The 15,779-nt window shown below is 36.6% G+C and overlaps 1 protein-coding gene across 1 annotated transcript in view; it reads right to left on the bottom strand.

Moving 5' to 3' along the window:
* Positions 1-839: 839 nt before the first annotated feature.
* The window catches only part of LOC109064964 (rho GTPase-activating protein SYDE2-like), a 34,966-nt gene continuing 20,026 nt past the window's right edge, over positions 840-15,779 (bottom strand). Inside the window, exons 5-9 of the mRNA XM_042713734.1 lie at positions 14,962-15,779; positions 9,560-9,686; positions 5,784-5,965; positions 5,478-5,709; positions 840-2,380 (exon numbers count right to left, since the gene is read on the bottom strand). The exon at positions 14,962-15,779 is cut by the window's right edge and continues 318 nt beyond it. Coding sequence (XP_042569668.1) covers positions 1,722-2,380; positions 5,478-5,709; positions 5,784-5,965; positions 9,560-9,686; positions 14,962-15,779 — 2,018 coding nt within the window. The 3' untranslated portion in view covers positions 840-1,721. The remainder of the gene's footprint in view (positions 2,381-5,477; positions 5,710-5,783; positions 5,966-9,559; positions 9,687-14,961) is intronic.

A 15,779-nucleotide genomic window follows, 5' to 3' on the forward strand; every position in this document is an offset into this window, starting at 1 on the left:
ATTCATCTTCAGCTGTCCATAGCTTGTTTAGGGGGACGTCTGAAGTATTTTTACAAGGAAAAAAGCTCAAACAGTCACGGTTTTATTCTTATATGACCACAACCTCAAATAGACCAGCAACGTTAGTCGCTCCCTGAATCGAAGGGGTGTTGGGTGTTCGATACTGCTCTTGGAGAGCCACCTTCAAGCAAAATGTATCTTCAACACACCTGCCTAAAAGTTAAAAGACAGTAGTTAAAGACCTTGATTAGAGCTGTAGCTGTAGGTGGGCTTCCATGAACAGGACTAGGCATCCCTTGTTTAGGGTGTAAGGGTTAGGATAGGGTCAGGGTTAGGATATAACATTCAGAGTTTAGAGAGTATGTCGCAAGGATCTCAAACTAACAGCAAACACCACTTCACTAGGTAATTTGCATTTGAGACCCCTTATATAAGGTTCAGGGTCGTTGGGTTGGGGTGCTTAATCCTGCTCCTGGTGATCTACTTTCCTCTTTAAGCAAATCCCAAGAACTTGTTTAGCTTGTGTGTTTAAAGGGTGAAGACTACAGGGTTAAGATATAGCATTCAGAGTTTAGGGAGTACGGTGCAGTGATTTTATACTACCAACTAGCAGTTTGAGGATTACGGGGTTGTGATATTGTATTTATAGTTTGGACTAGCTCAATATGTATTTTTTGTTTGTGTTCAATTATGTTGATGTAGGGTTCAGGGCCAAAACCTTGACTACCTGGATTTAGGGTTTAATTTAGCTAGAGTAAGGGTGGCTTCCAGAAGAGGATAGGACTACCCCTGTTTAGGGTCCGGATACCGGTTAGGGTTTGGACTACAGTTGGTTAGGGAGTCTAACACCATCTCCTCAGTAGGTAATTTGCATTCAAGATCCCTGATGTAGTGTTCAGGGTCGTAGGGCTGGGGTTAGGGTAGGGTACTCAATCCTGCTCTTGGTGATCTACCTCCTCTTAAAGTAAATCCCAAGACCTTGATTATCTGGATTAAGTGTGTTTAATTAGAGCTAGAGATGAAGGTGGCTTTCCAGAAGCAGGACGGGACACCCCTTGTTTAGATTCAGGATAGGGTTAGGGTTTGGATATAGCATTCAGAGTTTAGGGAGTCTAACACCATCTCCTCAGTAGGTAATTTGCATTCAAGATCCCTGATGTAGTGTTCAGGGTCGTAGGGCTGGGGTTAGGGTAGGGTACTCAGTCCTGCTCCTGTGATCTACCTCTTTAAGGGAACCCCAAGACCTTGATTATCTGGTGTTTGTAGGGTTGGAACTGAAGTGGAAGCTGGATCTCCATGAGCAGGACTGAGTACCCATGATATAGGGATGTATCTATAGTACCTAGTTCTCCCACCATAAGGCTTCACACCTGTACCTGAACTGGCCGTGCCTCTAACAGCAGGCTCCATAAGTGCATTGGTTTTCCTCGTAATATTTTGTACCTCCATAGAAAGTCTAAAAGCTCTAACTGTCGTAAGCACCACCTTAACACAACGAAGGCACCTGGTGCACCCCTCAGGATTCAACGAGTTCTTCTCATAAGAAGAAAAACAATGACGAGCTCAACAACATGGAGTCCAGGAGACAAACGAAAACACAAATCAGAAGTGAGGAATGTCTTCTTGTACATGCATCCCAAGTGTGCAAGGGAGCAAGAAAGTTCCGTAGCGCTGAAGTTTCAAGGCAATCACCAGCATATCGCGACTGTTCTGGTAAAGAGTCAGTACCCTATGTTGAGTTTGTTCTTGTTGAGCTCCCTTTCCAGGTTGCCGATTAGAGTGTCAATGCTCTCCTGCAGGTCCTGCAGGTTGACCCTGTTGCTTAGGACTGGGCTAATCTCCTGAATCTTCATGTAGGCCTGGTAGGTGTGCTCTTTGGGTCGGTGCTCCTCGCGATCAGGGAGGATCTGATCGCAGAGGCTGATGGAAAGTGGTTTCTCCACTTGTAGCTTATCCAAAACTATTGCATTCTCTTCCTCACTCTCTTCCTCTTCCTCCTCTATCTGCATTTCCTCAACCCTCTCCACTGCCTCATCCGCTTCGGGCAACTCTTTTTCGGAGATTACATCTCCAGTACCCTTTGATAAGTCCTCCTGTCCTGCATTTTGAGGCTCTTCGATGGGAACATCGTCATAGTCTGCCTCCTCTGGGCAGCTCGGTTGGAGGTACGTTTCCTGGCATCCACTCCAGTCCCCGGCGTAACGGTTACTTGGACTGTCCAGACGGCCAGCTCTGGGCCGCAAAGCACCTGCCATGTCCGCCTCGGTTAGATTCAGCACCTGTGGACGCTCTTTCCTCCTCCTTACGGCAGCTGTTGCTGCTGGGAGCGACTCCACCGGGGCAGGAACTGAAGTAGAAGATTTACCCTGAGCGTCCACAACTGTAAGAGAAAGACAACAAACAATTGATTTAATCATCTGATTATAAACCAATAACACATTTCATGTAAAGAGAGAATATATGGAATAACCAGTGCTGGGGAAAGTACATTGAAAGTGGCCAAGCTAAAAGCAAGTCAAATTTGAAAATGGTAAGCTACTCACAAAAAGCATCGTACTGCAGTGAAGCTAGTTCAGGAGGTATCTTTGTACACACATAAGATGATAGCAATCATTTTATAATTTATTTAGTTACTCCCCGAAACTGGCAATAATGTATGCCATTTTATTATGAAAAACATAAAGCATCCAGAACAAATGAGATACAAATAAACTCAAAAATCCTAACTACTGACACCAAACTGGGTCCAAACCAAATCCTAACTACTTAACCTTAACAAATTATGTTATTTACGATAAAAGTACTTAAAAATTTCAGAATTTCAAATGAGATACAAATAAAAATAAACTAGAACCAAAAATCCTAACTACTGACACCAAACTGGGTCCAAACCAAATCCTAACTACTTAACCTTAACAAATTATGTTATTTACGATAAAAGTACTTAAAAATTTCAGAATTTCAGAATTTCAATGTTCACAGAGCCTGTTCAGGAGGCTGGTTTTAACTTAGTTAATCACCAGATATCATTTGCATTGTTAATCAAGTTCTAAGTTCTGTTTAAATAATTAGATAAATAAAAATAAATTTTAAGAAATAGAAATTAAATGTAAATAAATAAAAATTACATTTAAGACTTGATGTTCAGTTAAGACTTACGTTTTTATAAGTTTAGACTTGATGTTCAGATATTTTTAATATCTAATTTATAGTAGTAGTAGTTGTAGTAATAATTTTATTATTAGTATTATTGTCAACATAATTATTTTATTTTAGGAACTTATTCAAATTTAACAAAAATTATTAAATATAATGTTAATACTCCTTATTAAATTATCAAAATAATTTATTTAGAATAATATAAAATAATAACAATATTTTCTACACTAATAATAGTAATAATAATAATAATTAGTATATAAAATTATAGTCTGTATATATATGTGTGAATACATACAATGTATGTGTGTGGTCTTGGGTCGCTGGGGTATTTTTGTAGTATTAGGCTGGGGTTTATTTGTAGCAGTAGAAATTATTGATTTTTATTTTTTGAAATTAATCATTAGGATATTAAGTAAAGATCATGTTCCATGAAGGATATTTAGTAAATTTCCTACCGTAAAAATATCAAAACTTAATTTTTGATTAGTAATATGCATTGCTAAGAACTTCATTTGAACAACTTTAAAGATGATTTTCTCAATATTTAGATTTTTTTTACACCCTCATAATCTGAGTTTTTTTAAATAGTTGTATCATAACAAAACACATTAATGGAAAGCTTATTCCATATTATTCAGCTTACAGATGATGTATAAATCTCAATTTTGAAAAATTTACCCTTATCACGGGTTTTGTGCTCCAGGGTCACATATTAAGTATATAAACTTACTTTAAGATATACTTTCTGAATACAAGTCCAAACAAGTTTAGACTTGATGCTCAGATATTTTTACTAGAAAAACAAAACAACTTTTTTTTTTTTTTTTTTTTTAATATATTATTTATTTCTTTTTTTCCATAAATTTTCACATGATCATGGTACATTGTTCTGGTAGGCTACTTTTGTGTGATTCTATGTTGGCAATTTTCTATGTTGGCCATGAAGAAACCTTTTTATGTTTTTTTTATAGTGGAAATAATAAAAGAAATTGAAGATGTTGAATATGAATAATTTTATTATGTGTATATTGTGAGAATGATGAGGTTTGAAACAAGTTTGACACACAAGCAGACAAAAAGACGGCCGTCCCAGCGCAGGCCTCATGTTTTCTCCATGCCTGACGGAGGCTCTATTGCAGCGAGAGGCCCCTCTAAACGGGCCGATTGTTCTGAGGGTGAGGCGGGCGGGTCGGCCGGAGTTGAAGGTTAAGACAGGAATGCACGTAATTATAGACTGAGGTTTACTGTACCGTTCCTGCGTGCTGGAGGAAGTCACGCAACACAGCGGGGCAGAAATCTGTCTGAAATCACGGCCGGTGGAGTGCCCGAGATGTGTTTTATGAGAGGACCCCGAGACACACAACAGACACACGTATGTTGTTTTTAAAGCCGTATGACGCTGAGTTGCGCAAAATGTCTGGTGTATTATTAATTTAAAAACAGGTAGATACTAGAACCACTACCTAAGACTGAATGATGATCAAACAAATATAATAGCAATTTTTCTGTTGTTCACACTGTTGTTTTTAATAATAATAATAATAATAATAATAATAATAATAATAATAATTTATTGTTATTATTATTGTCAGCATATTTTTAAAAATAATTTTTTTTAAATTAAAAACAAATAATATATAATAATTCTATTTAATTTAATTATAAGAATTAAACTAATTTAATAAAGAATATATAATTACAGCAATAATTCTGTTTACTGTAAAAAAAACTATATAGTATTTATTTAATAATGTATTATTGACTTATTAAAATAAAACAAATTAATATAATAATAATAATAATAATAATAATATTACTATATATTATTAGAATATATTATCTATTATAACCACGACAACAACGAGTTGTTATTATTATTTTATTATTATAAATTATTGTTTATATATATATATATACAAATTAAACTAAATTAAATAAGTTATTGTACTGTAAAAAAAGATTAAATATCATTTAAACAACAACGACAACAAGAACAACAACAACAACAGCATATTATTATTATTATTATCATTGTTATTGTTGTTTTAGAACAACATTATTCAATGCTGTCTTAATTTCTTTGCATAGTTAAACCATAGCTTTATTTTGGCCAAAAAATAAAATAAAAAAGGCAGGGTGACCTTAAATCTTCTCTTTATATTCATAATCAATTTATAAATGATTCCCATTACAAATTTGCGAAGAAGCATCATGAAACAATCCCAACACCTTTCTGCCTCATTCCTCCTTCTGCGTCTCACAGGAGAAAGAAACACTGGTTTGAAACGACGTGAAATGGGACGTGTGTGTCTCACCTGGCCAGAGCTGGAGCAGGTAATGAAGGACCTCGATGTGTTTCTTGAAGTGCAGAGCGCTGGCAAGCTCCTCGGAGTCGATGAAGACCCGGTTCCCGTGGCAGGACGCCTCCTGTCTCTGGCTGAGCAGAACTGGCCCGAAACACACCGCCAGGTTCTGACAGGTCATCTTATTCACCTCGTGATGGGACGCTATGAGGTTATGGTGTTTCAGAAGCTTCCGCAGGGTCGCCTGAGCACAAACACACACGTGTGAGAGATCAGAAACAGCACAGGAGGTGGTTTCCCTCCAGAACGTTCCGGTACCTTCTCAACCTCCGGCAGGATCTCCAGTGAGCTGACGGCGTGATCCGAGTCGGCCGGGACGTTCTCGCAGCCGCCGCTTCCCATCTGCAGCGGCCTCTTGGCCATCGCGTCCAGAACAGACTCGTACAGTGGCTTGGTGATGAGAGGATGAGGAAGCTCACGGAGATAGTCCTTCAACACGCCTGCAGAGAGACAAACACACTGCTACTGTGATCCTGTACTTCCTTAAGGATGGTTGCTGTACTGTATGTCTTTGCTATTTGTTGTTTGTGTTTTTTTCTTTTTCTAACTTTGTAAAGTGACCTTGGGTTTTGGAAAGAGGCTATAAAAATGATTATAATTATTATTATAGAGCTAGTGGTCAGTGGAAATATTTAGAGAAAAATTGTGTAATATATATAAAAATAAATGAATGAAATTAAAGTAAATTAATTTAAAATAAATATAAATAAAGTAATACATTTAAAATAAATACTAAAAATAATTTTGAATTAAACAAAAATAGATTAAATTAAATTAAATAAATAAATACAAATTAGATTAAAATGCTTTTGAAAAATAAATGTAAAATAATAAATTAAAAATTGAAAAATATAAAATATAAATAAAGAGTAGAAATAAGTATAGAAATCAGCAAATAAGTAAAATATAAAAAATATATAAAGCATGTAAAATGAATGTAATTTACTAAATTATTAATGTAAAGTTAAACAAGAATAAGTTTCAAATAAATAATGCTAAAAATAAATGATAATAATTCTAAAAAAAAAATAGATTTGCTTTGAACGATTCGTTAATGATTCACCGAGAAATGCGGTGAAATTAAATGTAAATTATGAGAAAACGAACGTTTTTTTTGACCTTGCATGCATGTAAATCTGTTGTAGGAGCCTCCCGCTATAATATTAGGAACCTTAAAAATGGCATATGGGGCACTTTAATAGACAAAAATGTAAAAATAAATAAATTAAAATAAGACTAAAAATAAAAAATAGTTTAAAATAAGTAAAGAAATTAGTAAATAAACAAGAATAAATGAAAAAAAAAAAATACATGTAAAATAATATTATAATAAATTAATTAAAATATATTAAAAAGTAAAATAAATAATAAATGTAATTAAATAAACAACATCTAACAATAAAGTACTATAATGCATTGAAAAAATATTCTAATGTAATAAATGTAACAAACTAAATATTTTAAAAATATTATTCTGACATATTTATAATATTAATTTTTCACAATATATATTAGGTCTTTATACAAGAAACTATACAGATGCCTTTTAAATTTTAGGATAGTGGTGCCTCGCATACGCATCATCATATTTGAGGGCATGTAGCATCTAAAAGATCAAACATCTGTTATAGAATCATAAACTTGTAGATGTATTCTGAGGTGTGAGGTGGAGTCAGTCTGCTATTGGTCAGGCAAGCAGATAGTCCCGCCCCCAAACGCACACCATTGGTCGAGCCAGAAGTCGTTACATCAGGCCGCTCAACAGAACAGATCAGTGTTTTGAAAGAGTCACAGTGTGTTTTATTCTTCAGGAAGTCAATTCAACTCTCTTCTCCATTAATAGAAATGTCATTTGTCACTTTATATCTGGCAGCAGTCCTGTAGATGATATGAAAGTACAGTCTAAGATCCGCTGATTCAGTGAGATTAAACAAACTGACAAGTGAAGGCCTGAGATCAGTACGCCGGAGCGCTGAAATCGGAATTTGGAACAATGAGAGCGCAAACACCTGAGCAACTAGAGACATAAAAACAGAGCCTGAGAAAACAAAATTAATATTTCTAATCAGCAAGGATGCATTAAACTGATCAAAAGTGCCAGTAAAGACATTTCTAATGTTACAAAAGATTTCTATTTTGAATTTTTGATTTTATGTTGATGCTTTTTTGTTGAAATTTCTATTTATCAAATTATATTGATAAGAGTTTTGAATAAAATTTTGTGCAGAAATATTGTGTTGAACAATTGTTTTTGTCAGAAATGTTTCTTGAGCAGTAAATCATCATATTAGAATGATTTCTGAAGATCATGTGACACTGAAGACTGGAGTAATGATGCTGAAAATACAGCTGCGCATCACAGAAATAAATTACAGTTTAACAGATATTCACATAGAAAACAGCTGTTTTACATTAGAATAATATTTCAGAATTTTTTACTGTATTTTTGATTGAATAAATGCAAAAAGCCAAAAGGCAGTGCTGATGCTGCAGTATTTTTGTAAGTTACTGACAGAGAGTTTTTCACAGGCCAATTAACAGACTGCAGATAGAAGCGCTAATTCAGTCCGACGTGACCTCTGACACAGGAAGTGTGTGTGACAGCAGAACGTCACACGCAACTAAAGAAAACAGACAATATTCACACACACAGAAAAAAAAAGAGCAACTAAAGAGTACGTTTTTTTTTGTATTAAAAAGGGTGTGTGTGTTATCTGTTCTGAATTTTGTGTCTTTATGTACTGTTTGTACAACAAGGTCATGACCTGATGCCATTTTAAACACTTTTTTTTCACATTTTCACAACACTTGATCGTGTGTGGGTGTGGCTGGTGTGCAGTGTGTGTGTGTGTGTGTGTGTGTGTGTGTGTGTGTGCAGTGAGTCAAACACCATCTGTGTGAGTTCACACACAAAGACACACACTTGTTAATGACTTTGCTTGTCTTTTCAGGGTGACACACACACACACACACACATACACACACACACACACACACACACACACACAGATCAGAGCCAGTACTCAGAATCAGATGAAGATCTCGTCGCCAAGTTTCAAACATCAAGAATTTGATTGTGGTTACACAAACATGACACTGAGAACAGAAAGAACATTTAAATAAGACTAAGAGAAAAGAATTATAATAATGTGATAAACATCTGGAACAGACGATTTAGGTACAGATGTGTATGTTAAATATAAATATGAATATGTATTTACATAATACTTGAGAACAACTGCACTTCATCAATGTTTAACATCAGCAGCAAAATCTTTGGTCTGCATTTGCTTTGTTTATTTGATTGTAATATTTTTGTATTTTTTTATTATTTTTATCAGCTGTGAATATCTGTTAAAGAATTTATTTCTGTGATGCACAGCTGTTTTTTCAGCATCATTACTGCAGTCTTCAGTGTCACATGATCTTCAGAAATCATTCTAATATGCTCAAGAAACATTTCTGATTATTATCAATGTTGAAAACAGTTGTGCTGCATTTTATTTTTCAGGATTCACAGATGAATAGAAAGTTCACAAGAACAGCATTTTTTTTTTGTAGTAGTATTTTTTGTTGTCTTTTTTTATATTTTTTGTGTTTCTTTGTTGATTAAAGAGCACACAAAAAAGATGTTGTAGTCATTACAACACTGACCTCAGTTTTCCCGCTAAATGTTACACTCTGTTCCTTCTGTGCGTGTGTGTTTGTTGTGACACTCATAGAGCTGAACACAAAGAAGCTGCTGGCCTTGTTACTGTGTGTATTTTGCAAGCTTTGTGTTGACCTCTGGTTAATCTCATTCACAGAGGCATTATGACACACACACACACACACACACACACACACACACACACACACACACACACACACACACACACACACACACACACACACACACACACACACACACACACACACAGGTTCATTCACATTTCATCTAAATACTCCAAAACTAGGCTTCAGGTAAACTGGTTTTAGTTCAGTGTGAAATCACAGTAAAGTGTGTGGATGTAGCATGTGTTCACATTCAGTACCTGTAATGACGTTAACATCAGGGTAGTTGTTTTCCGAGAGCTCGACGGAGTGACTGTCTCTCTCGAACGCTTCCCGCAGCTCCTTCTTCACCGCAGCCGAACCGCACAGACGATACAGACCCACCACCTGTCAATCAAACACACAGCGCTCGACGGAGTGACTGTCAAAATCTGAAAGCCCCTCACACAGCTATAACCATCATGCAATGCTGAAATTAAAACCACCAATTTAGTAAATTAAGGGGAATCATCTCTGTTTTGTATCCACGTTAGTAAAAATATATACACATGCACACACACAAAGAGTGCAGGAAAGGTACTCTATAAATAACAAATATGACAATAATGAACAATAATAATATTTGATTTAATTGTTTTAATTTAATTAATTATTAATGTGCGAATAGCATTACTATTCGAGACATTTTTGTATCTGTATGTTGCATATTACTATTAAAATAATAATTAAATTAATTAGTAAATTAAATTAAGATAATAACAAAACATAAATAAATTAAAATTTAAATAATGATATAATAATAACAATGATAATAATATTTGATTTAATAATTATTTTAATTTAATTATTAATTTGCGAGTATTATTGAGAAATCTCAGCACACATTTTATCTGTATGTTGCTTATTTTTTATTAAAATATAATAATAGAATAATACTAAAATTGTAAACTAATTAAAAGGTTAAAGTAATAATAATAATAATATAATAGTAATATGATTCTCATAAATTAATAATTAAATTATTTACTACATTAATTCTTAAAATATTTATTTTATTATTAACCCTGGTTAAAGATAAATGAAAGACATCAAACGGTTTTCTCTCTCCAGCTATGTATCAGCCAATCAGAGTCAGCACTCATCGCAACTGCCTAATGCATACTACACTATGCATACCGCATAATATTTTTCAATTAAATAATCATAATGCAATTACAGTGCATAACGCATAAATAAACAAATGCATAAATACATAAACAAATGCACAAATAAATGCATAAAAGCACAAATAAGCTAATGCACAAATAAATGCATAAATACAAAAATAAATGCAAAAATTCATAAATAAATGCATAAACATATAAACAAATGAACAGATAGATAAATAAAGAAAGGCATAAATAAAAGCGTGAATAAATACAAAAATAAATATTAACTAACTAAATATAAATTATGTATGTATTTAATATACAGTATATATTGCACACAATTTAGTAGGTAGTAAGCTAGCATTTTCAATCCAAACACAGCCTTGCACATTCTGCAATGAATTAGAAGCACAAGCTACAATAAACAGAATAAATTCCCTACAATGTGAAATAGCACCTTGATTTCAGACCAGTGATGGGTGTGTGTGTGTGTAACTCTAAATTTGTCACTCAGAGGAAATAATAACTTGACCACAGTCTTGTTAAAAACAGCTGAAGAGTTTCCTGAATCCACTAAAACCTTCCCCTTTTCTTCCCCTAGTAAAGGACACATCCTGGTTCTGGGTTGGCCTTCAATTTTAGCTTCGCCTGTAGCTGTGCATGTGACCACAGATTCCACGCTACCGCTAACGTGACATGCATTTAACCCAAAGAGGATTTTTTCATTTGGGCACAAGCCAACTGTCTAAACATGGACTCAACGCTTGGTTTCCGGAGCTGCTCTTTAGTAGGTCAAACTTTAGAGGTCACAGGCTAATTCATAAAAATAACAGTTCGAAATTAACCTCATAACTCAAACCTCTGAAGCACAGAAAGTATATTTTAAAGTTATGAATTCAAAAGAATAGTTCACCCAAAAATTCATTGTGTGATCTTGAAAATATAAATTGCAATTTTGTTGTATGGAAAAGAGAATACTGCTTTAAATAGGCAGGAAGGGCTGTGAAAAAACCCTCACGGCTCACGGCACACGGCTAATCATTTACCCGCACAGGTTGGTGGTTTTCCCGTGGCCATAGTTCACAAGAAACATTCCTTTAGCATACGTGACCTGTGCATTTGTTGTGCGTCTTTCTTAAGACAGACTATACTGAGATTAGGCTTTAGTAAAGAACCTCTACAAAGTGAGCAGGTAAGCTCTGATATTAAACCAAGTTCAGTTAATTCAAGAACAAATTTGTTGAACTGAATACAGAACAATGTAGGCTAGGCTGGGCTTCTGCAAATTCCACAGTACATACTGCAGTATACAGTCCATAATTACTGTCTTAAACAGTTTAGACTATTAAACTAAACACTTAAACTATGTTGCTGTCACTTGACCAAGCATATTTACATTGGCAATAAACATCTAATTATCATCTTGGAAATAAATGCATTAATTGCACATTTGTGCATCTCTGGTACCAGGAATAGAACAGACTAGAGCTTCTGAAAAATGTCAGTAGTTTGTGCACAGCAGGTAGTGTATCCAGTAGTATGAAGTATTCAATAATCATCATTATTGAAAGAGTATGCACTTGTCACTATTTATGCATAAATAAATGCATCAATACACAAATGCACAAACAAATGCATAAATAAATGCATGAATAAATAGATAAAAAAATAGGAAAATAGTATTCAACAGTATTTAGTATGCAATAATCATCGGTTTAAACTTGTATGCTGCACTTCAATAAATTAAAAAACACACAAATGCATAAATGCATAAATGTATAATGCATGAATAAATACATAAATGCATACATATATATATACAGTAATTGCATAAAGGCATAAACAAATGCATGCATAAATTAAATAAAAAAACTAGGAAAAACGCTTAAAAATGATGCAATAGTCAGTATGCTGCACTTGTTACATGACCTCACTACATTGCATGAATCCTTGAACCATCTTGTTGGGTTTGGCTATCAATGTAGTTGTTCAGAGGCAAACAACTCTTAAATATGGAAAACTGCATAGTTTTTAATGCATACTAACTTAAAATAGTATGTGAAACACTATACAGTGTGCAACAAACATTTGAAGTATGTTACACTGTTGTCACACGACCTTGCTAGGTTGCATCATCTCAAAAAAGTGATGACTGCACAGCAGTGCAAATTGGGAGTAGCACAAGAACAAGTAAAACCATGCTAAATTTAATATGTGGATATAAAAATCAGATATATGGGCTTTAGCTGCAGATTTAGCATTCAGAGGCTGACAATGCTCCACAAAGGGGTCAGCTGAGGTAAAAACAGCCTAAGACAGATTGAGAAAAACGCCCTCATGATCCCAGCAGAACTTCCCAAAAGCCTTCCCAAAGGACCTACAAGAATTTTTACACCAACAGGGGCTGAAAGTCTCTCTCAGCTGATCTAGAATCAAATTTTCCATGTGTGAGTATTGAGCTGCAGGGGTAAATCTGATCTGAGAACAGCAGTTGGAGTTGTTTTGTGGGTTGACGACAGACACACTTGGTGGGATGAATGGACGAGAACAGCATTAAACTCTGGGTGACACTGTAACAGAGACAGATCATGTGTGTGTGTTTATAACAGAGATGAATGGCCAGGACTTTGGCAATAAGCCTGTGCACACAATCCACCGAGAGGCCTTGCTAAGCTTGTTTGTGTGAGTGTGTAATGTTCATGGACAAGGACTAGAACGGTTGGCAAGCTCACTTTAACCGAAGCCTAACAAATGACAGAAGAGGCTCATGGGCTACAATCACATTCCAAGCCTTAGTGCTCAGTTTTCCGGCTGTTCACATTATTTTGTAAATGTGGCCAATATCAGATTCAAGTGTAAACTGGTAGTGGTCCTGAAAAGTGTGCAAAAGAACAAAAAAGGTGGCGTGCAGCAGAATGTCATACTGAAGTAAACATGGGGGCCACTGAAGTCAGTGTTTACACATTTATTTATAAGGTGATGTGCCATGAAAGCCAGATGAGGATAAGGGGAAATAGAGCAAAGCAAGTCTTGTACAGTTTTCCCTCTAGTTTTGCTTGGAGAGAGCTGTCACCATAATACTTAGGCATACCTCACTGTCCCTGCACTGACTACCTTCGCAGCTGTCTTCCATATTAACCAAGTGACCAAAGAACTTCTGGTATGTAAAATCTTTGGAATGAGTCCCCTCATCCAGAGTGACGTAAAAAGCAGCATGAACTCTGATATGACTGTTCAGACTGAGGTCGCACTGTAAAACATTGGACTTAGGATGACATATGGAAGTGACCCAAACCAGAATTGTAAATCTCAGATTCCACGTGGTTTGTGCTGTTCACACTGCTCGTATATTAGTATTAATTGTATTTGGGGCACTTTTGGGCCTGCAGTCTTAACATAGCCATGGAGATACATTTGAAGGCAAAATACATAATTTCTGGGCAACAATGAGGGACCAATTACAACTGCAAAAAAACAAGCAAGTTTCCCAAACATTCCTACTGCTCTTTCTGACCCATCATTGGTAGTCCCATGCCAAACTCTACTAGGTCTCTTCTGAAGGTACCACAGTGTGACCGTCTCCAGAGAGTCAATGTCTCAAACTCTACTAGAACACTTTTGAAGGTGCCACAGTGTGACACTTTTCAGAATGTCAACATCTCAAACTCTACTAGGCCTCTTTTGAAGGTGCCACAGTGTGACACTTTTCAGAATGTCAACTTCTCAAACTTTGGTAGTCCCATGCCAAACTCTACCAGTGTGACCGTCTCCAGAGAGTCAATGTCCCAAACTCTACTAGGCCTCTTTTGAAGGTGCCACAGTGTGACACTCTTCAGAAAGTCAACATCTCAAACTCTACTAGGACTCTTTTGAAGGTACCACAGTGTGACCGTCTCCAGAGAGTCAATGTCCAAACTCTACTAGGACTCTTTTGAAGGTACCACAGTGTGACACTCTTCAGAAAGTCAACATCTCAAACTCTACTAGGCCTCTTTTGAAGGTACCACAGTGTGACCGTCTCCAGAAAGTCAACATCTCAATCTCTACTAGGTCTCTTCTGAAGGTACCACAGTGTGACCGTCTCCAGAGAGTCAATGTCCCAAACTCTACTAGGCCTCTTTTGAAGGTGCCACAGTGTGACACTCTTCAGAAAGTCAAACATCTCAATCTCTACTAGGTCTCTTCTGAAGGTACCACAGTGTGACCGTCTCCAGAGAGTCAATGTCCCAAACTCTACTAGGCCTCTTTTGAAGGTGCCACAGTGTGACACTTTTCAGGAAGTCAACTTCTCAAACTCTACTAGAACACTTTTGAAGGTGCCACAGTGTGACGTTCTTTTAAAAGTCAACATACCAATGGCTTACTTCTAGTTGCAGATTAAATATGAATAGAAAGTACTTGTGAAGTACTTTATCAGCAAAATAATTACACACACTTCACCTTTAAATTGGATAATTGGTTTGGAACTGCATACAGGGTTAAAGGACCCTAAAGATCTGCTTTCACTTACTCACCTGACAACCCCGCCTCTCGATCTCAGAGATGCATTTCTCGATGAGCAGTGGAACCATTAATCCTGAAGCTTCCCGTTCCACCACGCGCCAAGCCTCTAGGCCAAACACCTGCATTTCATGATCCCCTTCTGTGCCATCAAGAAAGGTCTTCCTCTGCTCCATGAGGCTCAACTTCACGTAGATCATTCCACGTGGTTCCAGGCGGACCGCAAGCTGGTGCGTCTTACTCACACGAAACAGGGTTGGGAGAACCACAGTTCCATGGCAGCACACTCGATTCCTCCGCGGCATTGACTCCCAACTGAAGACGACAAGTTTGAGGTGCTGAGCGTTCTCCAGCTCAATGTTGAAGGTGTGGTCCATATCCAGGAAGGCTGTCCGACAGGTCAGCAAGGCTGTACGAGCTTTGTTGACAGAGTCCACCTGGATGGCGCAGTAGATGTCACGAGAATCAAGCCGCGGTGGCTTCAGGTCTTCTGCTCCATAGAAGTGCAGACTCATTAGTCCAGAGATGTACGTTAGGGACTTTGGCTGCTCAGAGAAACTGTACGAACGGAAGGCATCGATATCCAGCTCCGTACCAGGTAGCTTTGGACTTCCGCAATTCCCATTGGGATCCCTGTCATGGGCTTTACCGTTCTTTCTTTCAGAGTTTCCGTGTTTTCCTGACTTGGCTACAAGTTCGGGTGAGTCTCCATCACTTAGGTAACCTCCCTTACTGGCCGATTTGGGAACACCACTGGTGTTGCTCCTTCTCTTATCAAAGTTGTGCTGCGTAGAAACACTGCTGTCCAAATGGTAACGCCAAATCACATTAC

This window comes from Cyprinus carpio, chromosome A23, assembly GCF_018340385.1.
Source record: "Cyprinus carpio isolate SPL01 chromosome A23, ASM1834038v1, whole genome shotgun sequence".
In the NCBI taxonomy this organism is placed as follows: Eukaryota; Metazoa; Chordata; class Actinopteri; order Cypriniformes; family Cyprinidae; genus Cyprinus; species Cyprinus carpio.